The sequence below is a fragment of the Lutra lutra genome, chromosome 13, assembly GCF_902655055.1.
Source record: "Lutra lutra chromosome 13, mLutLut1.2, whole genome shotgun sequence".
NCBI classification, from domain to species: domain Eukaryota; kingdom Metazoa; phylum Chordata; class Mammalia; order Carnivora; family Mustelidae; genus Lutra; species Lutra lutra.
Window position 1 is genome coordinate 15,987,432 of NC_062290.1, and position 23,630 is coordinate 16,011,061.

At 39.6% G+C, this 23,630-nt stretch overlaps 1 protein-coding gene across 1 annotated transcript in view; it reads left to right on the top strand.

The window, feature by feature from the left end:
- RORB (RAR related orphan receptor B) overlaps window positions 1–23,630 on the top strand; it is a 188,368-nt gene that overhangs the window by 121,967 nt on the left and 42,771 nt on the right. The window contains exons 2-3 of the mRNA XM_047700770.1: window positions 11,434–11,519; window positions 16,090–16,231. Of these exons, the coding sequence (XP_047556726.1) occupies window positions 11,434–11,519; window positions 16,090–16,231 (228 nt within the window). The remainder of the gene's footprint in view (window positions 1–11,433; window positions 11,520–16,089; window positions 16,232–23,630) is intronic.

Sequence of the window (23,630 nt, forward strand, 5' to 3'; positions counted from 1 at the left end):
TATTTAGACCTCTGTGGGGCTGTACAATCACTGGATTCATTCTGAAGACAGAAACTTGGACTTGCTTGTATTTGTGGCTGAAAACAAACAAATACTTGCAGAATTATTTTTAAAGTATTCCTTGCTTGTCTTTCTGGGGCTATCTCAGAGGATCCTGACCACCTCCATCAAAAGAAGTACTTTTGTGTAATTCAGTCATTTTTGATAATTAATAGAATTTTTAGTGCACTTACAGATGTGCAGAGCAGTTGAATAGAGTTCCATAGATGTACTCACCCCCTCACATGCAGTTTCCTCTTTATTAATGTCTTGCATGAGTGTGATATATCTGTTACAAGTGATGAACCAATACTGATACATTGTTTTTTTTTCTTTTCTTCCTTTTCTTTTTTTCTTTTTACTATTTTTAGATTTTTCTATTGTTAGTTTCAGAGGTAGAATGTAGTGATTCATCAGCTGCATGGAACACCACTGCTCATTACATCAAGTGCCCTCCTTACTGCCCATCACCCAGTTACCCTCATCCCCTCACCTAGCTCCCCTCCAGCAGCCCAGAGATTATTCCCTGGAGTTAAGTGTCTCTTTTGGTTTGCCTTCCTCTCTGTTTTTATCTTACTCTATTTTTTCCTTCCTTTACCCTATATACATAAGTTTTGTTTCTTAAGTTCCACATATGAGTGAAATCATATGGTATTTGTCTTTCTCTGACTGACTTACTTTGCTTAGAATAATACACTCTAGTTCCATCCACATCGTTATAAATGGCAAGATTTCATTCTTCTTGATGGCTGGGTTTTATTCCATTGTGTGTGTGTGTGTAAAGATATATATATATCTATATACACCTACCTACATACATACATACATATACATCTCATCTTCTTTATCCATTCATCTCTCAGTGGACACCTGGGTTCCTTCCATAGTTTGGCTGTTGTGGACATTGCTGCTGTAAACACTGGGGTACCGGTGCCCCTTTGAATCACTATTTTTGTATCCTTAGGATAAATACCTAGTAGTGCATATTAGGTATGCACTATTACATAATTATGTAATATTATGTAATATGTAATATTCCATATTATGCACTACCACTACATAGGGTAATTATATATTATGCTACATAATATATAGGGTAGCTCTATTTTTAAATTTTTGAGGACCTTCTGTACTGTTTTCCAGAGTGGCTGTACCAGTTTGCATTCCAACCAACAATGTAAAAGGGCTCCCCTTTCTCTTCATCCTCACCAATATCTGTTGTTTCCTGAGTTATTAGTTTTAGCCATTATGACTGGTGGTCTCTCACTGTGGTTTTGACTTGTATTTTCCTGATGATGAGTGATTAAAGCATTTTTTCATGTGTCTACTAGCCATTTGTATGTCTTTTTTTTTTCCATTTGTATGTCTTCTTTGAAGAAGTTTCTGTTCATATCATCTGTTCATATCTTCTTCCCTTTCTTGACTGGATTTTTTTAATTTTTTTGGAGTGTTGAGTTTGAGAAGTTCCTTATAGATTTTGGATACTAGCCCTTAATCTGATATGTCATTTGCAAATATCTTCTACCATTCTGTAGGTTGTCTTTTAGTTTTGTTGATTGTTTCCTCCACTGTGCAGAAGGTTTTTTATCTTGAAGCCCCAATGGTTCATTTTTGCTTTTGTGTCCCTTGCGTCTGGAGGCGTGTTTAGTAAGAAGTTGGGGCAGCCCATACTGATACATGATTAACTACAGTCCATACTTTATATCAGGTTTACTCTTTGTGTTGTATCATTCTATGGGTGTTGACCAATGGATAGATATTTATGCATCATTATACCATGCATAATAATTTCACTAACCTAACAATTCTATGTTTCATCTATTTATATTCCCCTTCATCCCCTGAATCTGTGGCAAGCACTGATTTTTTTTTTTTTACTGTCTCTATTTTGCCTTTTTCAAAATGTAATATGGTCGGAATTGCACTGCCTTCTTTCACTTACCTTATGCATATGTGATTCTTCCACGTCTTTTCATGGCTTCATAGCTCCCTTCTTTTTAATCACTGAATGATATTCCTTGTCTGGATGCAATGTAGTTGGTTTATCCACTCACCTATTAAAGAATATCTCATTTGTGGGGCAAGTATGAATAAAGTGGCCATAAACATTAATGCAAAGGTTTTTGTATGGCTGTAGGTTGCCAATTCAGTTGCTGGGTCATAAGGCCAGACCATGTAGTTTTTTTTTTTTTTTTTTTTTTTGGTTTTTTTTGTGTGTGTGCTTTTATTTTTTTTATTTTTTTTAATTTTATTTTTTATAAACATATAATATATTTTTATCCCCAGGGGTACAGGTCTGTGAATCACCAGGTTTACACACTTCACAGCACTCACCATAGCACATACCCTCCCCAGTGTCCATAATCCCACCCCCCTCCCAACCCCCCTCCCCCCATCAACCCTCAGTTTGTTTTGTGAGATTAAGAGTCACTTATGGTTTGTCTCCCTCCCAATTCCATCTTGTTTCATTTACTCTTCTCCTACCTCCTTAACCCCCCATGTTGCATCTCCTATCCCTCATATCAAGGAGATCATATGATAGTTGTCTTTCTCCGATTGACTTATTTCGCTAAGCATGATACCCTCTAGTTCCATCCACGTCGTCGCAAATGGCAAGATTTCATTTCTTTTGATGGCTGCATAGTATTCCATTGTGTATATATACCACATCTTCTTTATCCATTCCAGACCATGTAGTTTTATAAGAAACTGCCAAACTTCCTTCCAAAGCTGCTGTCCCATTTCGCATTCCCACCAGCAACAAATAAACATTCCTTTTGCTCTGCATCCTTGCCAGCATTTGGTATTATAATTTTGTTTTGTTTTTTAGATTTTAGTCATTCTGGTAAGTGTGTAGTGGCATCACATTGTTGTTTTAATTTGTAATTCCCTAATGACATACAACATTGAACATCTCCTCGTATGCTGATTTGCCATCCATACATCATTGCTGTGGTGTCTGCTCTGGCCTTTTGCCCTTTTTTTTTTTTTTTTTTTTTTAATTTTGAAAACTCTTTGAATATTTTGGTTAGAAGCCCTCAGTCACATTCTTGTTTTCTAATTTTTTTTTCTGTCTGTAATTTGTCTTAATGCAATTTGATATTTAACATAGAAAAGCTATATTTTTTCATCTCCCAGAAAGGGGGGGGGTTTGCTGTTTTTGAATTTTTATCGAGGGAATCAAGTCTGCCTGTTCTCTCTGAGTCATCTGTGTGACTTGGTGTGTGGAGTTCTCCATTCCTGTTCTCCTTCAGTGAAGGGGGTGCTGCATAAACATGAGCTTTCTGTTGAAGATTTCAGCTAAATGAAGACTCGAGAAAGAGGCTCAGGAACAAAAGAAGGAACCGCAGAGACTGGTTTTTCACTGAAGCAAAATAATCGCTGTTTTCTTCTTTATATAACTGAAAAAAATTAGCTCTCAAGAATACACATCTCCTTTTAAGTTTTTAAAATTTATTTAAGTAATTTCTACACTATGTGGGAATCAAATTCATGACCCTGATATCAGGAGTCACATGCTCTTCCGACTGAGCCAGCCAGGGGCCCCATGTCTTTTGTGTTTTTTTTTGAGATGAAAGTCTCCTCACGTGGAGTTGTGGTTTAGGGGTAGACACTCTGAGAGTTAAATTGTAGAATACCTTCTCCTTCTTTCTTCCAGAACTTCTCAAATTTCACTGTTCCTATGAATCACGGAAACATTGTTACAATGCAGATTCTGATTATCTTGGTCCAAGGTAGAAGCTAAGGCCTGAATTTCTAGCGAGCACCCAGGACATGCAGTGCTGCTGGTGAGGGACCACACTTTGATGGTAGGGCTCAGGACAGCGTGATGATCGACGGGAGGAAGGCCGTGAGAAGCCACCATGACTACTGAGCTCTGTGTTAATGAATACGGCTTCTCCAGATGGGGTAGCTTTCCAAAGGTATCCTCTCCAGAATTACCACGGAGAGCTGAAATGAGTTCATCTCTTTGCAAATATTGTTTGACCTCCTTATCTCCACCAAAATGGAGTAAACTTTGTGTAATTAAAAATTTAAAATAGAAAAACTACTTTTAAAAATCTCCTCAAAAGGCTTTTTTTGAAGAGCATCCAGTAAGTGAGCTAGTAGTGGTCAAGACCCCAAAAACAGGTCCGCAGAAAGTGGGGGGAGGACATACTACCACACAGGGTTACAGTGGGAAGAGATGTAGACCCAGCTGACAATCGTTAAAATCTGTAAAGGAAACCCGGTACACCGAGTGTTAATTACAGTAATGCAAGATGTTTCTGGTCATACACTGGCTTCTCTTTCTTCTGCCTTGTCAATTAATGACAAGGGTTTTTTGTAACAAACTCTTCGAGTGTCCTTCCTCCTGCCTTTTGAACAAAAGAGAAATACCTAACAGACAACAGCAGAAACTCCTTTGCCTGAGTCCCATAAACTTTTTAATTTCCCTTAATGCCAGAGAAATTAAAAATTCCATTAGTTCTCAGAATAGCTACAACTGTAATTGCCTGGACATCACCGGGCACTTCTCAAACCTGAATGCTGTACTAGGCAGTTTGTTAAAAAGCCAATTCTGATTCAGTTGGTCTTGGGAAAGTCTTGATTCGTGGCATTTCTGACATGCCCACAGGTCATGCCAGTGCCACTGGTGTGCAGACCACACTGTGGGTGGTCACCAAAGACATGACTGCTTTTATCCTGAATGATGTCAGGTCCTACACACACATTATCTTGTTGTAATTAAAACTCTGATAGGGTAAGATGTAGCTAATGGGAATCAATTCATAAATAATGAGTTTAAAACCACTACGACTTCCAAGGGGGATATTTAACGTACTCTCAGTAATTGCTATTGATGATGACGCTAATTGCTCCTACTGTCCTTTGTTGGTCTCATTCTCGTTCTCTGTTGTTTCGGTCTTTTTGAGGAGTTAGAGTCGGCAAGCAACTCTTTGGGGCTGAATGTTCCTCTGGAAGATAAATCAATGTCCTTCATGATAATCCTATAAATCAGGCCTTTGAAAAAAATCATTTTTTGCCATTCTCATATGATGGTAATTTTTTCTTACTCTTGCTCCCGGTGACATGTGGGATATAATAATATAAAAATAAATGTTACCTGCAGGTCATTCAGAAGCTGTCTGTCTAAACTGAATGGAACCAAAGGCTCACACAGTCTACCACCCAGAATATTACAGAGGAGAGTTTAAGAAGAAAGGGAGATCCCAAATGCTGATAGAGGAATTAGAGGAATTCTAGTAGGAATTAGAGTGTACTGAGCTGCATGCACTGTATTTGGTATTTAAGCAGGAAGCTGGGATTAAAGATGCTGTGTGCCCCGTTGAGACACACATGAACGCATACCTGATCCGACGTCAGGAATATTTTAGAGTCACCACATAGCGTGATATAAAAGCTCAGAGACTTCTGCTTTTTTCCTAAAAGTCTCATTTTTCCACACTTCCGCTCTTTTCTGATAAATCAGAGTTGCAGTGAAACCAGATCTTAGAAATACTCGCTTTATCCTGTAGGTTTGCTCTTTTGTGACATCAGAAGATTGTATGCCTAATAGAGGTAGAAACTTAGCAGTCTGCCAGTGAGAGAGGGAGAGACTACGAACAGGGATTTTTAATTAGGGCTTGCCACAAACGGTAGGTGAGCTGCAACTTACACAGCTACTGAGACCATGTGCAAAAGGAATTTTAACCAAAATAGTCAACCTTATTGGAAGTTTTGTATGTGCAAATTTTGCTTCACTCCGACAGAGTTTTTCCTGCTCTGCCCACTTTTAGCGTAACTGTAAAATTCTGGGAAACAGAAACTGAGGGGTAAACCCAGTATCCAGGAATGGAAGTTATTGTAGATGGGGCAAATGTTTCTTATTTCCCTTCAGGAAAAGAAAAATGGGGGTGCATGGGTGGCTCAGTCCACTGGGCATCCAACTCTTTATTTTACCTCAGATCATGATCTCAGGGTCCTGGGATCGAGCCCTGACTCTCAGTGGGTCATCTGCTTGAGATTCTCCCTCTCTCTCTGCCCCAGCCCCCCTCAAATAAATGAATAAATCTTTTGAAAAAGAAAAAGAAAAAAGGCAGAAAACAAAAGATACTAATAATTACCCCAAACCAAATGTCAGCAAACAAATAGAAACTTCTTGGTCACTCCTTAGTAATTTCAGATTATAGGCTTGTCCCTGGGCTTTATTTCTTTTGCAGGTGGTTCACGTGCTACAGAGAATTCCTAGTTCACAGCTTGATTCATTTAATCCTCAATGGGAGGGAGCCTTACTGTAGCAGAATCACTTGCGGATCTATTCCAAAATATGTATCCACCCCAATCACAAGATTCTGATTACTTCCCTTCACTCCAAACATGGGAAATCTGTATTGCTTAAAACCTTTTTTTTTTTTTTTAAGATTTTATTTATGTGAGAGAGAGAAGGAGAGCAGACTCTCCACTGAGCAGGGAGCCGATGTGGGGTTTGATCCCTGGACCCTGAGATCATGACCCAAGCTGAAGGCAAATACCTAACCAACTGAGCCATCCAGGCACCCCTGCTTAAAGCCTTTTTTATAAAAGGGAATATGTGGAATCTCTTGGTCGTACTGAAAGAAAGAAAATTAGGACTACTGCTTTTAGGAGTTACACAAATGATCTTTGGTCTCAGTAGAAAATTTTTTTTTAAAAAGTCCTGAGGCACCTGGGTGACTCAGTCAGTTAAGCATGTGCCTTTGGCTCACGTCCTGATCCTAGGGTTCTGGGATCAAGCCCCATGTCGAGCTCTCTGCTGAGCAGGGACCCTGGTTCTCCCTCTCCCTCTGCCTGTCATTCCCCCTACTTGTGCTCTCTCTCCCTCTCTGTCAAATAAATATATATATATATATATATATATATTTTTTTTTTTTTTTTTTTTTTTAACCTGGACACTCTCCTCCACGGACTTAAAATGCCCTGACAATAAAAATGGCCAGGTTGAGTTGTAGGAGTTGGAGTGGGGAACTGAGTGCCGCAAGAACATACTCAGTTTCCTTCAACCAGACAGTACCCGACAGTCCACTACTACTACCGTGCCTGGTGGATTCTTTTAAGAATGAAGGTATTTTGATGCATCAAAGTGATGCATTTCCTAGTGCATGCATTCGCCTGGATTAGTTAATCTAACTTCACACCTGCCTTCAGCAGCAGGGGGTTCTGAGGGAGCAGAACAAAAGACACGTACATTTTGATCATCAGGAAGCACTGAACACACGGTGACTTCGTGCGATGCTGTAGTAAGGGGCTCTAAGCAAGGGAGAGCCTTCAGGAGGTACCGGGGGAGGGGGGAGAAGAGAGAACTGCCGTCTTCAAAGAAGAGACCAACTGTGACTAGTTGATAGTTGTTGAATAGGACCTGCCTGCCAAATCGGGGTATTAAACTAATTGTACTTCCTAATGTGATCTTATATAAGGTAAAACATCAAATTCTTTCAAATCTTTCATGATATTCTTTGATATTGTACGAATATCATTTCCGAAATACTATCTAGGATTGCTTTTATAAACAAAAAGATCTAGTTGGTAAATAAAATTTTAACTTAAGTCTCCACAGAGGATTGCCAGTAGGAAAATGGAAGTGAGCAGAAGATATAAGAAATGGGGACTCTGGGGCGCCTGGGTGGCTCAGTGGATTAAAGCCTCTGCCTTCAGCTCAGGTCATGATCCCAGGGTCCTGGGACTGAGCCCCACATCGGGCTCTCTGCTCAGTGGGGAGCCTGTTTCCCCCTCTTTCTCTCTGCCTGCCTCTCTGCTTACTTATGATCTCTGTCAAATAAATAAAATCTTTAAAAAAAAAAAAAGAAAGAAATGGGGAAACAGTGAAATGAGCACATCTCAAGCTGTCTCTCAGGACATCCCGGTTCCTCTGTGTTTGTCTCTCAGAAAACACTATTGTTGAATTAATCTTCGAGTCACACAAAAGCAGGACAGTTGAACTCCCCCTTCAGTTACCTTAGAGCGCCTTCACTGTCACAGCTGGTGTGGTCCAAGCCAGCACATCCTCCCTGGACGTTCAGCTTGGACCCGTTATAAATAGCATGTCCGCAGATCTGTGTTCACTGCAAGACACGCTTTATAAAATACACAGTACGAGTTGTGATGTTGTAGCGCAGAAGCAGTTTATTTTAAATGAAGGCAAAAGAATAGAATTAGTCCTTTAAATGATTTAAATTTATCTTTACCTATAATACGCCTCAGATGACCTGTTCTGCCATGATAGGTAAAAACGGTCCTAGGTTTCCCAAACTGATAATCCCTTCCCACACATAGCAAAACACATATACCCTCTTCTTTCTCTTTAAAAATACTGTTAAAATGTTTATGGTTCTTCAGGATTACACGTTGAGCTGGGATAATAAATATGTATAAATATGCAGATGCTCTATCGAATCACTCCTTCTCCCATTTGTATTTTCCAAGTTGTATAAGATAACCTTTGTGGCTTTCAAAAACATCTTCTCACACCCTGGGGGGCAAATTACCTCTATTTTCATTTCCTTTAGAGTTAGATCATTTTATAATTAAGAACTTATTGAAGCAGATTCTCCCCACGTGTAAGTTACTCCCTGGGGAGTAATTTATGCAAAGAGTGCCTCTGACTTAATATCATAGACGCCTAACAACTGTACAGCGGATACCTGTTATTTTTAGTCAGTTTTGTAATCATTATAAAGAGTCCCCTGTTTGAAAGGTTATCACTAAAAAAAAAAAAAAAGTACAAATAATGTATAGTGTCACTCTTTTGAGTTCCTTAAATAAGATTTTTTTTTTATTTTTTTATTTTTTTCAGCATAACAGTATTCATTATTTTTGCACCACACCCAGTGCTCCATGCAATCCGTGCCCTCTACAATACCCACCACCTGGTGCCCCCAACCTCCCACCCCCCACCCCTTCAAAATTCTCAGATCGTTTTTCAGAGTCCATAGTCTCTCATGGTTCACCTCCCCTTCCAATTTCCCTCAACTCCCTTCTCCTCTCCATCTCCCCTTGTCCTCCATGCTATTTGTTATGCTCCACAAATAAGTGAAACCATATGATAATTGACTCTCTCTGCTTGACTAAATAAGATTTTTTAATAGAGGAATAATAACGTGGTCTGTCATAATTCTTATCCAATAGCATTAGAAATACCAGCTAACAGTAATTCTGATGCTGATGAAGACATTTTGTAGTTCTTTACTCTTTGCAAGGTACTTCACATAAAATATCTCATTTAATCCTCACTGATCTATGACGTTTGTCAGCTAAACTTGATAAACCAAAGAACATGAATTTGGTCTTGGCCATGGACCCAATCACTAACAGATTAAGGACAGGAATCCAGGAAAAGAGAATAGAGTTACATCAAATCTCACATTTTTCCCCCATCACAAAACCTTGAAAACGATTACCAGTTCATCTCATTTGAAAGCTAAAGGAACAGAACTAATATAAATACTTAGGCTAATAACTATTTTAGTTGACTTTGTCTCATCTCCTGATGTTTTTATCATTATCTCTTTGGCTGGTGCTATTGGACTAATATAGGAATTCAAAATTGCATTCATATCCGAACCATGAGGTAGGCAGGGAAAGGGTTACTGAACAAAGTATTGGGAAAGCTGGCTAATTTCTAGTAGCCGTCTCCCAAACCAGCTCGAGGGCATTATTAACCACTTCAATCCTCAGTTTTCTCATATGAAAAATAGGGCCATAATGCCGAATTTTTTGCTCATAAAGATGACTTGAACTTACCATGAAATACTTGGTTTCAAAAAATTGAATACACTCTCCTAAAGCTAAGTATTCTCTTTTTAAAAAATGCAAAACAATAAGAGAAAGAGGGTTATGTCTTACATTTATCTGTTTTGTATATTCCAGGGTGAGAAACTGTAGAAAAGCATCCAAACGGCAGATTGATGTACAAAGCATTTTGAGGCATATTTTGCATAATTATTTTAAATTGGGAACAGGAATAGCAGCTCTTCCTGGTGTGTACAATTTTAACAGCACTTAGAATACTACCAGAGACATAGGAATTACTATATTCTAAATAAAGTTTATCTCATGGATTCATCCATAACCTCAATGCTGATGACTTAAGATCATCTTTCCAAAAGTTTCCATCTACAGGTGCCTACCCGTGCACACAGGCGAGTTGGAAATCCCATGCCTCACCGCATTCCACAAAGTAGTTGCCTTACCAGCAGCCCCATTTGTGTCAAACCTGCTGTTGAACCTGACCCTCAAGGGCGAAGCTGAAGTCACCTTTGATTCTTCATCTATCTCCACCTCTGTGTCCTTTCTTTTGTTGATCCTGATTGAAATTCCTATTTGCTTCTTCCTCTCCCTTTCTCCTGCCACTGATGTAATCCATACTTTGATCTCCTAACACCAGCTTTGGAATAGCCTTTGAATTGGTCTTCTGCTTCATTTTGTTCAGCTGGCTGAACCCACCCTTCTAAGGGACCCAAACCACCACTTCCAACATGTCTTCACCTTATTCCCTTCCTTGAATCCTTATGGCCAGTGGCATCAGGTGAAAATTCCTCTACTAACTCCCAAGAGCTCCATAATCTCATATCACTCCCTCTACCCAACCACATGGCCCACGTTTCCAGTAGAGCTGAGTTGTCTGTCCCAATGATCATGAGCCATTGTCACTCCAGACCTCTTCTGTTCCATTCTGCTGGCAGAAATGCCCTTTGCCCTTCACATCCACCTAACCTCATCGTACACAATCTTCAAACTCGGCCCAGATGTCTTCAACCCCATGAAATTACTTTGTGTTAAAGTCATAGTAGCCACCTGTTTTTATCATTTTCCCCTGATTTCTCCATGGATTAATTTTGTTGTTTTAGTGAAATTATTTGTGTCCTTAATTTATCATATCTTGTGTCGATAACTTTTATTAGTTTCGTGGTCATGTGGAGTATGATCAATAAATATTGTCACCGTTGACATTTTCACTGTAAACATCCAGTCACATCATGTATAAAGCCGCCATCCCTTCCAGTTTTGCTTTATTTACTTATTTAAAATGCTATTGAAATGAGGCATGGGATAGCTCTCAGTGACCTCGTGTTTGAAGTGCAAAATAAGAAAACCAAAGCCACAGGTTCAAGGGATTTTTGAGTCAACTTAATAACCAGGTCAAGCTTAAAAAAGAGGAAGCAGTGAACTAAGTTTAGAAAACTTCTGATTCCTGCTTATATATTTCAGTTTTAGAAAAACAAAGCAAACGGTGGTAGATGGCTGCCCTTTCTCTCCGGTAGTGGTGGGCAACCCCACCCCAGTGTCCTCAAATCCTAAGGTCATGCTGGGAAGAGGAGGGGAGGGAGACAGGAGAGCAAAAGGATGAAACTCAAAATGTCTCTTTTCCCATTTCAGCACAAATTGAAGTGATACCATGCAAAATTTGTGGCGATAAGTCCTCCGGGATCCACTACGGAGTGATCACGTGTGAAGGCTGCAAGGTAGGGGACTTTAACACAGCACTGGCCAGGCATCGTGTTTGCCTCAGGCATTGGTGTACCTCCCCATGCACGTGGTGACATCTTTTCAAAGAGGGTGAAGGATGCCTGTGCCTGCTGCTGACACATGGGAGTTTCTGCTTGGTGTGTGGCTGGGTTGGTTTTCTGTTCTTTGGCCTTCCAGCTTTTTCGCGGTTGCCTACCTGGTCAACAGCTGCTTAAAAATGGATTGTTATTTAAAAGCTTGACTTAGTCACATTTACAGAGATAGAAATACAGCTTCTTCCTGTTTTAACAGTACTGTCTTCAGTAAACTCAAGGGTGTTGATTACTAGGTGAAACTACTAAAGGTTAAAGATTGCAAGCCAATGGCCTAGATTTATTAATCTGCTTGAGAAAGAAGTCACAGGTAACAGTTGCAGTATGCACAGGGCCATCTTTTATTCTCACATTCCAGAAAAATAAAAGTAGAAGCATAGAATGTCAGAAGTATACCAGACTCTAAGTTAGTTAAAAATTATCTGCCCCAACCTCCTCATTTTTCAATGAGTGAGGTATAAACAAGATCACGCCATTGGGCCAATGTCACTGATCTATTTAGTGACAGAGTATGGCCAAAAACACAGGATTTTTATTCTCAATCCAGTGTTCTTCTCCAAAGAGAGATTGAACCAACCCTTCCAAAGACAAATTCCTATGAGCAAGTTGCTCTTAAAATACAAAGTTGAAAATCGCAGTTAACACAGACCTAATCTGAAATAAGAGAAATTTGAAAGTTCACAGTAAGATTTTAAAATTCTTCCTTAGAAGGGGGAAAAAAAAAGAGTGAGAGGCAAAACACCACGGAGGAAATAAAAAACAATTCCACACCTAATTTCAAAGGGCAAAGTGTCACCAGAACACAGAAAATGTAGCTACACTCTGCAAGTGAAAAATGATATGTTGGCAAAGTTATTGGCAAAAGCAATCATATTTTTGATCAAAGATGAAAGCAGAGAGACTCATTAATTAATTGAAGATTGGTAGACGGGGGCCCCTGGCTGGCTCAGTCGGTGGAGTACATGACTCTTGATCACAGAGTTTTGAGCTCGAGCCCCACGCTGGGTAGAAAGATGACTTAAAAATTAAAAAAAATTTTTTTTAAATCTGTAGACCGAAGGAGATGTACCACAACCATAGATTCTAAGAACCAGCCTTAATCTTAACAGACTCAAAAACACGTGAAATGAAACTCACCGTAACTGTCAAATAGTCGTGATATGTGAAAAACTGGCCATGTCTTCATAATAGTCTCAAAAAAGTATGATTCCTGGAACTGAAACTGGGACGAAGAAAAGAAAAAGAAATAAATGAAAATAAAGTGGGAAAAGGATACAGAGAGGGGAGAATAACATGAATGCAACTAACCCGTCGATATACTGACCTGCTTTAAAAGTGGTTAGTGATAATCATATTTGAACGTCATGAGACGCTGCGTTCTGGTCCTCTGCAGACCTACAGCTGAGAACTGCATGTTACCCAACTTAATGCAGTTGTTTCCAGCTCATGAGAAGAAACAAGCAAAATTACAAATCAGCGATTTTTTATTCTCCTTAGACAAATAGTTCTCTTCGTAACGCTAATAATTGGAGAGTCTGAACCCTCCAGGGAAAGCATTCCCACCACTGTGCTGGTTTATTATGCAATTTTAAGGCCTCTGGTCTAGTTTACAAAGTATCCACCACATACATTTTTTTTTTTTTTTACCAGTGTCAAAGTGTGGATGTTTTGTGTTTCAACATATAAGCTCTATTAGGAAAACGCCTGATTTCAAAATATGAGTGTATGTTTATGTTAAAAAGCAAAACATTTTAAACAGTAATTTCCAGAAGATTTGACTCTGAAACAAATATATTCGAACAGGTCAATAGCCAGAAACAAGTGTGTAGGTTCCTGTCATCTTTTCTGTTTAAAGGAAGAAGATCCAATACTAGAAACTACATTGCCATTCAGAACCATATCCTAAAGGTGTAGCCAGAATGACATTGTACACGACACTACTTTTTTTTATGTCCTGGGAAAACCCACATGTGTCAATCTGCTGCATCTTTCTCCAAATAGAAAATTCAAGAAACTCTGCTTAGAATAAGATGTCGGAATCAGCACGTTCACTATCAACCTCTGAATTTTCATAATATGGTTCTTGAGTCAACATAAACAACCCATTTCAAATAACATCAATTCAGCTTGTGCACTTATTCAAATTCCTCCTCATTCAATAAAATTTGAAACAGAATCTCTTTTTTATGCCAAAGACCTCATTTGCAATAATGAGCAACAGATAAGCAAGAAATGCCTCGTAATTAATGTCAAATTGGTCTTAAATTAGGACTGTGGCTATGACTTCAAAAGTCTTCTCTGTCAGCTCTTTTGCTAAGTGGCACTAAAGCATCCAAAGATAAAAACCACCAATTCTTTCTTAAAATATAAATTCAAAGTCCTCTTTTATCAAGACTGATGGGCCGAAGTTATGGCTTCTGACTGCTTTGATGGTATATATCTTCCTCAACCTGCATCGGGGTTATGTCCCTACAAACTGAGGGTGAGTTGAAAATACCTGAAGTCAAAAATGCATTTAATACACTTAACCTACCAAACATCGAGGCTTAGCGTCACCCACCTTAAGTGTGCCCAGAACACTTACATTAGCTTATAGTTGGGTAAAGTCATCTAACACAAAGCCCACTTTATGATAAAGTATCGAATATCTTATGTAATTTATTGCATACCGTACTGAAAGTGAAAACCAGAATGGCTATGAGTATAGGAGATTGTTGGCCCTCATGATTGCCAGGCTGACTGGGAGCTGGGGCCACAGCCCTGCGCAGCATCACAAGAGAGCACCATACTGCCTCTCACTAGCCTGGGAAAAGATCCATATTCGAAGTATGGTTTCTACTGAACGCGCACTGCTTTCGCTCCACCTGTAAAGTCAAAAAATCATAAATTGAACCATTGTATGTCAGGAACCATTTGTGTAGGGAGTACATCATTTCGATCCCTGGGGATTGGATGTGAGCTCCATTTTAAAGGGCTCCATGAATTCATTCGAACTAGACAATTAGATAGCTCCTTCTGCCACCACTGGTCCATTATGTAAGCAATACACGTGGGCCTGTGGGCACCAAAGTCGTCCTTGTTTTGAATGACCTGGAGCTTACAACACAAAACTGGTTGGCATTTTTACTCTCTAAAAAGATACAGACCACACATCCATTTCTGAAGTTCTTCACAAGAGTGGCCGAGCTCTCTTCATGTGCCAGGCCACGCTGTATGAGAGCCCCAAACTGAAAGAAAATCGATAATCTTGATCCTCTTTAAACTTTTTGGGGCATTTTGCATTAATGTTGATTCTCAATATATTGTGTTAAAATATTACTTATCCTGATTAACAAGTTTTTTGGCTCCTCTTAAATTTTGTGGCCAAGATGGGTGCCTCACTAGCGGTGACCCTCGACCCAGCCCCGCTCTATCCTGCTGTTGATAACTGAGGAAACACAGATTTTCCCCTGTAGGGTTTTCTAATTAAGGCAAGTGGTGTCCAAAGAATTTTTTAAATGATTAACTCAGCTGTGGATTTATTTAGAAGGGTTATGTGTAGTCCATGGCAGTTACGTTTGTACCAGAAAGACCCAGACCTACTTGTATGAAAACCTCCTACATCTCCCAAGCCTGAGGCCAAGCAAAGAGCATGTGTTCAGCTTTTATTTATTGCTGATTTTTAGTGAAAAATGTATATACCATATTTCCTTTATTTAGAGATGAGGTTAATTATAAGGGACGTCACTGGTATAAAAAAACAACCTTCCAGATGCATTCTGGCTCTAATAGGTAAATGTGCATAGGAACTATAGGAAGGTGATGGTACACACTGGGCCCACCCTCCTCAGTACAGCTATTACGACCAACAGCCCAAGTTCTTTTCCCCGCCCCCCAGCACTTGCCATAAGGTTGCATTATTGTCCCCATCATGTTTTGTCACATTTGGCTTGGCAGTGACACTGTCCTTTACCTCTCCTTCCCGACTCCCTCCTCTTTGAAGGAAGGAGCTCTGTTCTGTTTATCTTTGCAGAGATCAGTACAGGTCACAGACATCTTAAGTAAACATTGATTAAATGAATGAATGAAAGACACCTTCATCTTTCTGCAGATAGTACACATTTTCCCCAGTGCAAACATCTGTAAGCTAACCAAGGAGAAGTGTCAAAAAAAAATTTATTTTTTTTAAAGATTTTATTTATTTATTTGACAGAGAGAGACCACAAGTAGACGGAGAGGCAGGCAGAGAGAGAGAGGGAAGCAGGATCTCTGCCGAGCAGAGAACCCGATGCGGCACTCGATCCCAGGACCCTGAGATCATGACCTGAGCCGAAGGCAGCAGCTTAACCCACTGAGCCACCCAGGCGCCAAAAAAAATTTTTTTTACTTAAACTCAGTTCCAGTCACTGTAGAAAATGTAGCAAAGGTATATGTTAATTGTCTCCATTTTCCTTCTTATAGATCCACCTCCCTCCCATTCTCTTTTTGCTTCTAGGGATTCTTTAGGAGGAGCCAACAAAACAATGCCTCTTACTCCTGCCCACGGCAGAGAAACTGTTTAATCGACAGAACCAACAGAAACCGTTGCCAGCACTGCCGACTGCAAAAGTGTCTTGCCCTAGGAATGTCGAGAGATGGTAAGACACTGTGTTCCTATTTCTTACTTAAAGGCTTTCACATGGATGCTTTGCTGGAGTCTGTTTAAGCCACCGGAAGGATTCTAGACAAAGGGAATTGGGGATAAAAGAAAAGAAAACCATGTGCTGGTTGTACATGAAGGAGATAAGAAAGTATAAAAATACTGTATTGCCTCTGAAATAGGAAGAAAGGAAAGACTTTCCTGTTGTTCATGGAGCAAACTGTGCTAACAAGGTTTGGTGAGAGCCACATAGGCCTAGGTTGGATCCTATCTAGGTTTGCCTGTGCAGGAACAGTTTCCTAGGATGTGAATTTTCAGAGCCAAAACCAGGGACAGTTTCAGGCAAACCAGGACCATTAGGTCACTGGGTAAGTCTGACAGGTGCATAGGTTGCTTGGTACCTGCAGATGCTAAGGAACGGCCTACGTGTCTGTAGGAAGCAGAGAAGTTCTGCTGTTGGGCATGGACTTTGGGAAAGCATTATGAAAATTGCAAAGGCTGTAACAGAAGTCCAAGTCTTAAAAAGGGCCGTACGGGTGGTGTCCTTCTCATAATACAGCCCAAATGGGGCAGGTGGGTCCCCAGCTAAATTCCACAGATTAATGAAACAGGACAAATAAACTCACACAAAGAATTTCATCTAGTATTGCTTTCATTTTTAAGCACTCAACTAATTATTTCCCCCCAATGACATTGGCCACAGCACTCCTATATCAGGTTGTGAGCAACCCTGAGTCCTGGGGGCATTTCTGTCTTGTTCTCACTGTATCCTCAGAGTCTGGTTAAAAGCAGGCACCTAAATGTTTATTGAATGAACCATGGAATTCTCTTTTACCTAGAGCCTGACACACAGGCAGTTCCCTTGGTACTTATTCTCTCTGTGTGTGAATCGTTGTGGATTCTCTGCCTCTGGTCACACCTAATGAAGGTCAAGGTACTATGGAAGGAAGGGAGGGAGGAAGGCTTCCAGATTTTAAAGAAATACAGGTAACTGGCATGCACTGTCTGTTGGTATAAAGGGATTTTATGAGTTATTAAATCACCATGAGCCTTTTACTCATTTGGATGAAATCAGTTCTCCATGAGTCTTGGTATCTAAACATAAAAACTGCTCGGTTCTTAGCTTGCATTCTCAAAATACTTATAATTTTTTGTTTATCTTTTTCTACTTCCCAGTCCACCTAACTTTGCCTTGCATAAACATATACCTAGGAGACCAATTTGACCAAAAAAAAAAAAAGAATCTGACTTTGAGCCTTTCAATTTATAGGTAGCTTCTAAAGTCACAGAGATGTAAGTTTCCAAAACTCTTCTATTAACTAACTGACTTTTTGTTTGTTTTTCTTGCTTTCTTTTTCTTGCTTTTGTTTTTCTTGTTTTACTTGCTAACTGTGTAGCTTACTCCTAGGGTAAATTGATTACACTGTGTACTTCCACATAACCAAAGTGAAGAAGGTAGAGGGTGGGGATTTAGTAGTTTTAAGGATTTATTTAGTGAAATTATATGGGAACTTGAGTTGATGATTTTATATTTTATTTTCACCATAGTGAAATTAATTGATAGTATATGAAGGAGAGCATATATTAATAATTGTGCAAAAAAAAATAAGTCATTAGTTATTTGTCTTTGTTACTTCTTCCTACAATAAAAGAAAGTTTCTCTTTTGGAAGGCAGGTCTTAGGAGTCCATGGTGGTGAACAGAATTATGGGCAAGAAAAAGGCATATGGTCCAAAGTTCTCAAAATCTAGGAGATTGTCTGAATTCCATGGCATAAAAGAAATGTGTTGGGGGAAGGGTTATTTAATGGATAAAGTCACAATCTGCTCTCAAGGGGGAAGAAATTCACCACAGCACAAAAACTTGCAAGTAAAAGCAATACAATGAAAATGTCTTAAAGACAATGGGAATTCAGAATAACGATCCACCTTAATTTTAGGTCCAGAGACAATCCTAAGGCAGCCAGAGATGTCTTCAAAAAGATGTCCTAAACATGTTTTATGTCAAACTAATGATGAGGAGAAATGCTCGGGAGTGGGTATAGTGGTTGGGAATAAGGATAATTCTTCTGCTGGAATGAGGCTCCAGCAGAAGCAAAGGATGATTCTTTCTAAGGGAAAACAATTCTTCTTGACTATGTTATATAGAGGAAGTTTCATCTGAACCTGGATTATAAAGGGTACTTTGTAGCAAATAAATTATATTAATACCAAAGTAGCTGACTAGGTTTAATCTCTTGTTGATATGTAATGCCTTGTTTGTGGATTTCAAAAGCCCCAAAGTTATAGTTGATTACCTATGTCTAGTAAGGACTCAAGAATGAGAAATGGTACTTCCTTTGCCACTAATTTATTATACTTACCTTCTACTGATTAGGCAAGTACTTTCAAGGTCCTTTAGTGGTAGTACCAGTAGCCAAGGTAAGATGCCCTCACACCTAACTTCTTTCTGTATACACCTTGCCCATTTTCCTTCAGACAGAAAGTGCCATCTTCATTTTGATATTTGCATTTGCTTTCTGTCAATTATACATGGCACCAAGAATGTTTATTTCACCATACCTAGTAAGCAAAGCAACATGGCTATTTATGGATAGTTTGATATAACTGTTAAAATCACTGAACTTTCATTAATTCCTGAATTTCCATTCTATAATGGTTTAGCAGCCATGGCACATATATGAGTAGACAAAAAAAACTCAGCAGGAACAAATTTGTTCAAATTTATTTGGGGTAAAGACTTGAAAATCCAATCCACTTGGCATGCACACACACGTGTTTCTGTGTCTAAAAAGGCGAGGGCACGCATGTTTATATGTGTGAGAGTTGATAGCATGTATCCGGCCACCAAATCTTCTCCACATTCTTATTTATTTTTCTTTTTAATGGGTCCTTCACAAACGTTAGTTTCAGGAGTCTTCAGGATAAACTGTTTCCCATTATACTACTACAAACAAACAAACAAAACCCAGAAAAAAATGCTTGGTGTCAGCAGGAAGATGTGGGGCCCCAAAGAAAAAGGATGATACTCACCTTGCAATAATTTGGGCGTGTGACCTCCTAAATGATGTCCATCAATGAAAAAGCAGCAGCTGCCCTACAAGAACAGGCATCACAGATTAGGCTTCTCCTTCTCCAGAATGGCATTGTCCAATATCCAGAATGGTACCCACATGTCACTATTTAAGTTTAAATTTAAATTTGTTAAAATTAATTTTTAATTTGTTTTAAAATTCACTTCTTCACTCACACGAGCTGTATTTCAAGTGCTCAGTAGCCACATGTGGCGTGTGGCTACCATCTTGGAAAGCATATAGAACCTTCAGTCATCACAGGAAGTTCTCCTGGGAAAGGAGAGGGAGGAGAGAGAATATTTTTAAATTATGAATAGGGTTGGGTAGGTTGAATCTGATCTTTTCTACAAAGCTTAGAGCACTATAAAAAAGGCATATCCTTGAAATTAAAAAGAGTTAAATTAAGACCGGTTTCCTTGGTAAGCAGCAAGATGTAGGCATAGAGAACTTTACAACCAAAAGATTGTAAGATAAAATAATTTCCAAAATGACTATGGTAGTTCTACGATTGGGTTCTGTTGAAGCCAAAAACACATCTCTAGATGTCATGTGTTAGTAAATACAAATCTTCAAAGAATCGATGACTTTGTTTTATAATTATTCCCAAAACTTCTGTTCCATTTAGAATCCCACAGTCTGGGGCGCCTGGGTGGCTCACTCATTCAGCATCTGCCTTTGGCTCAGGTTGTGATCCCAGGGTCCTGGGATCGAGCCCCACATCAGGCTCCCTGCTTGGTGAGAAACCTGCTTCTCCCTCTGTCACTCCTCCTGCTTGAGTTCCCTCTCTCACTGTGTCTCTGTCAAATAAGTAAATAAAATCTTAAAAAAAAAAATCCCACAATCTAAATAAATATGAAAAGATTCCCAGTATTTTGCATAAAATTATTCTTTGCTAGTATGGGATCAAAATGAGTGATAAGAGCATATCATAAGCAAATATCATCACTGAATATTTATAAAGCACTCTGATGTATACAGAATCGTGCGAGTTTGAGAGCTAGCAGTTGAACAAGTGGCTGCCTCTGTACTCAAGTGAAAATCATTAACAGAATAATTCAAGTTTGAGAGGGGCAAATGCTTAAAATATGTGCCATTCTGATTAATGAGTAGTGGTAAGAAAAATGCTAATACTTGAAAATATAATAGTAATTCAGCCTTTGTTAGAAATAGGCCTATGAATATAACAAATGTTTTTACAAATGGTGACAAGGAATTTTTTATATGTATAATATATATCTGTCTGTCAGGAAAGTTTTCAGTAGATTTACTTGTTCCATGTACTAGGATCATTTTCCCCAAATATAGCACGACTTTTGTTACAGGAAGGGGCACAAAACTGAAATACTGGCTCATCAGTGTTTCTGAAATAAATGGAAAATTTATTCTAAAATAGTATTATAGTAATTGTCAGTGAAGTTCTTGATTTAGGATGAAGCCAGATAATTCCAAAATGTAGGAGAGCTTTAAGTTGTCTCTGAAAATATTTCAGTTTGTTTGGTGACCTGGAAAGGGCATAACTATTCACCATTGGGTTTTCAGGTGTTTACTAGGGCAGAGGTCTGGACAGCATACTTACTTGACCTCGTTCGCTTTGATTATGAGATCTGTGGTTAATAGCACATTTCTGAACCTAAAATTATTTAATGTAGGGTCTTAACTGGGTTCACTCATTCATCTGCCTCCAGCTATAGGTCAGTCTGTGCCTCTGCCAAAGGCAAACAGCCTTGTTTGGAAAGATCCAGAAGACTGGGGCGGGGCTTCGCAAAGCTTATCCTCTAGCAAGCTGGTTTAGGCACATCCTTTTCCTGGTGAGATGATTCAGTCACACAAGTACTTCTGAAGCCTCTGTTTGTCACATGTCAATCTCCCATTGGCCCAAAGCAAGTCACATGACCCTGTTGCAAGTGGGTAGGGCAGGGCGGCCTTGCCCACAATGATAAGGTGGTGTGCATTTACCCTGGGAATAGGTATGAAGAATCAGGGTCATTAAAGCAATCAATCCACCCCAATGTATATTTCACCTAAAGGCAGAGTGTATGGAAATCTGAAGCAAGGTTTAAACAGAAAGGGTTTTAAAAAGAGACGTTGCATTTATGTCTCCACAATGGAGGAGTTTCTCCCCAGTTTTTATTTTTTTTTTCCTCTATAGATCTTAAACACAAAAGTATTCTACTAAAGTAACTCAGAAAGTAGATATACTCCATGGGGCACCTGGGTGACTCAGTCGGTTAAGCAGCTGTATTCAGCTCTGGTTATGATCCCAGGGGTCCTGGGATCCAGCCCCATGGGATTCCTTGCCCAGGGAAATTCTGTCCCCAAAAAGCCTGCTTCTCCCTCTCCCTCTGACCCCCACCCTGCTCATGCTCTCTCCCACTCTTCCTCTCTTTCTCTCTCAAATTAAAAAAAAATTAAAAAGGTAGTTCTACTCCAACCAAAATAAAATTTTAATCTACAACAATAGAAATTTTTTATCTATCTGCATAGCTCTGTAATAAATGCTATTCTGAACCTACACGAATGCAAAGCACAGGTTAGCAAATAAAGAAGGGTGTCACTTAATTTCTTGGGGGAAAAAGTTCTTCTTCCTGAATCCAGAGTTATCACGGTTTATTTTTTCTTAAACAAAAAAGTTTTTCCCAAAGGAATTTATATATTATATAAAATATATGAATTTATTAATAAATTTATGAAATTATAGTTAAAATGTTATATATATTATTTGTAAAGATACAGTATAAAGGTACACAGGATGCTTTCCCTAAAATTTTCTTTAGAATTTGGTCCATGGACAAACTGGAAATATAGCACATAAATGTATGTCTGAGATACAGAATCTAAAAAAGAGTGTGTCTCTACCAACAAAATTAAATGCAGTGATCTGAATGATTCCAGACTCTATAAAAATGACAGATGAGGTGGAAAGGGGAATTTGGTGTGAATTAAACATGTGAATTGTCTTCGGTCAGAAAACTTACTGGGTACTTACCCCTTTGTTTTTCTGCTTAGGCAGCACCACAACTTAGTCTTTTAAGGAGGACTAAGGAGAAACAGGAAATTTGGGCTGCTCTAAATCCAGCCTTCGTAGCCACAACCTTCCAGCAGGCAGGAAGGAGGAAGACAGCATGTCCCCACTCTCAGAAGTATATGTAGCCTTTCCATTTACTTCCTGCCACCCAGAACTTAGTCACAGCAGCACCTGCCAGTGAGGGGGGCTGGGAAATGTGGTCTCCATTCTGAACAGCCAACGCTTAGATAGAATTTGGTAGCTCTGTAACCAACAGAAGGAGAAAATGAACATTGATGGAACATGGCAGGGGATGGGGGCGTTGTGAAATGGCAGCTCTTTCACAGCAGGTATCTCTCTGGGGACTCTCTGTTCTGGAGAGTTCTTAAGCACTTCCTCATTTAGTTTTTCTCAGAAATTATGTTCACCAGCACTACTGACTAAATCCAGGAATTGGGCCTGCTTCTACCCTCCACTTTCTTCTTTCTACATTCCCTGGGCTTCCAGTACCAAAAGGTGATTGCAGGAGTGGGGTCTGGATGTCTCGGTCCATTAAGCATTTAACTCTTGGTTTCTGCTCAGGTCATGATCTCAGGGTGGTGAGATCAAGCCCCAAGTCGGTTCCACGCTCAGCAGGGAGTCTGCTTGTCCCTCTCCCTCTGCTTCTCTCCCTGCTCACTTGGGTTCTCCTCTCTTTCTAAAAAAAATTAATAAATAAAAATATTTTCTTTGAAAAAAGGTGATGGGAACATTGTCGGGAAAGAAAAGAAAATGGAAACTCGGGACGCCTGGGTGGCTCAGTTAGTTGGGCGGCTGCCTTCGGCTCAGGTCATGATCCCAGCGTTCTGGGATCAAGTCCCACATTGGGCTCCTTGCTTGGCAGGGAGCCTGATTCTCCCTCTGCCTCAGCTGCCACTCTGTCTGCCTGTGCTCAGTCTCACTCGGCTCTCTCTCTGACAAATAAATAAATAAACTCTTAAAAAAAAAAAAAAAAAGAAAATGGAAACTCAGAGAGGAACCTCCGTGTTTGTCACAGTCCCCACCATGAACACGAACTGAACGACACAGTGTCTGAGGATTCAGACAAGGTGGTCCCTTGGTTTCAAATACTCGCCTGTGAGGAAAACTGTCAATATCCCCAGCAGTTCAGGAGGTTGAGCTCTTCTAGTTAAGAAACCGTGAATTCGGATCAAAACACCCTCCGATCATTCTGTGACCGCTTACAGAGCCTCTTCCTTCTTTTTCCTTACAACGGCTCAGGATTTTTCCTGAAGAGATAGGCAATATAAAACTCGGGGTGGTAGAACAAGAAAGGAAGGAT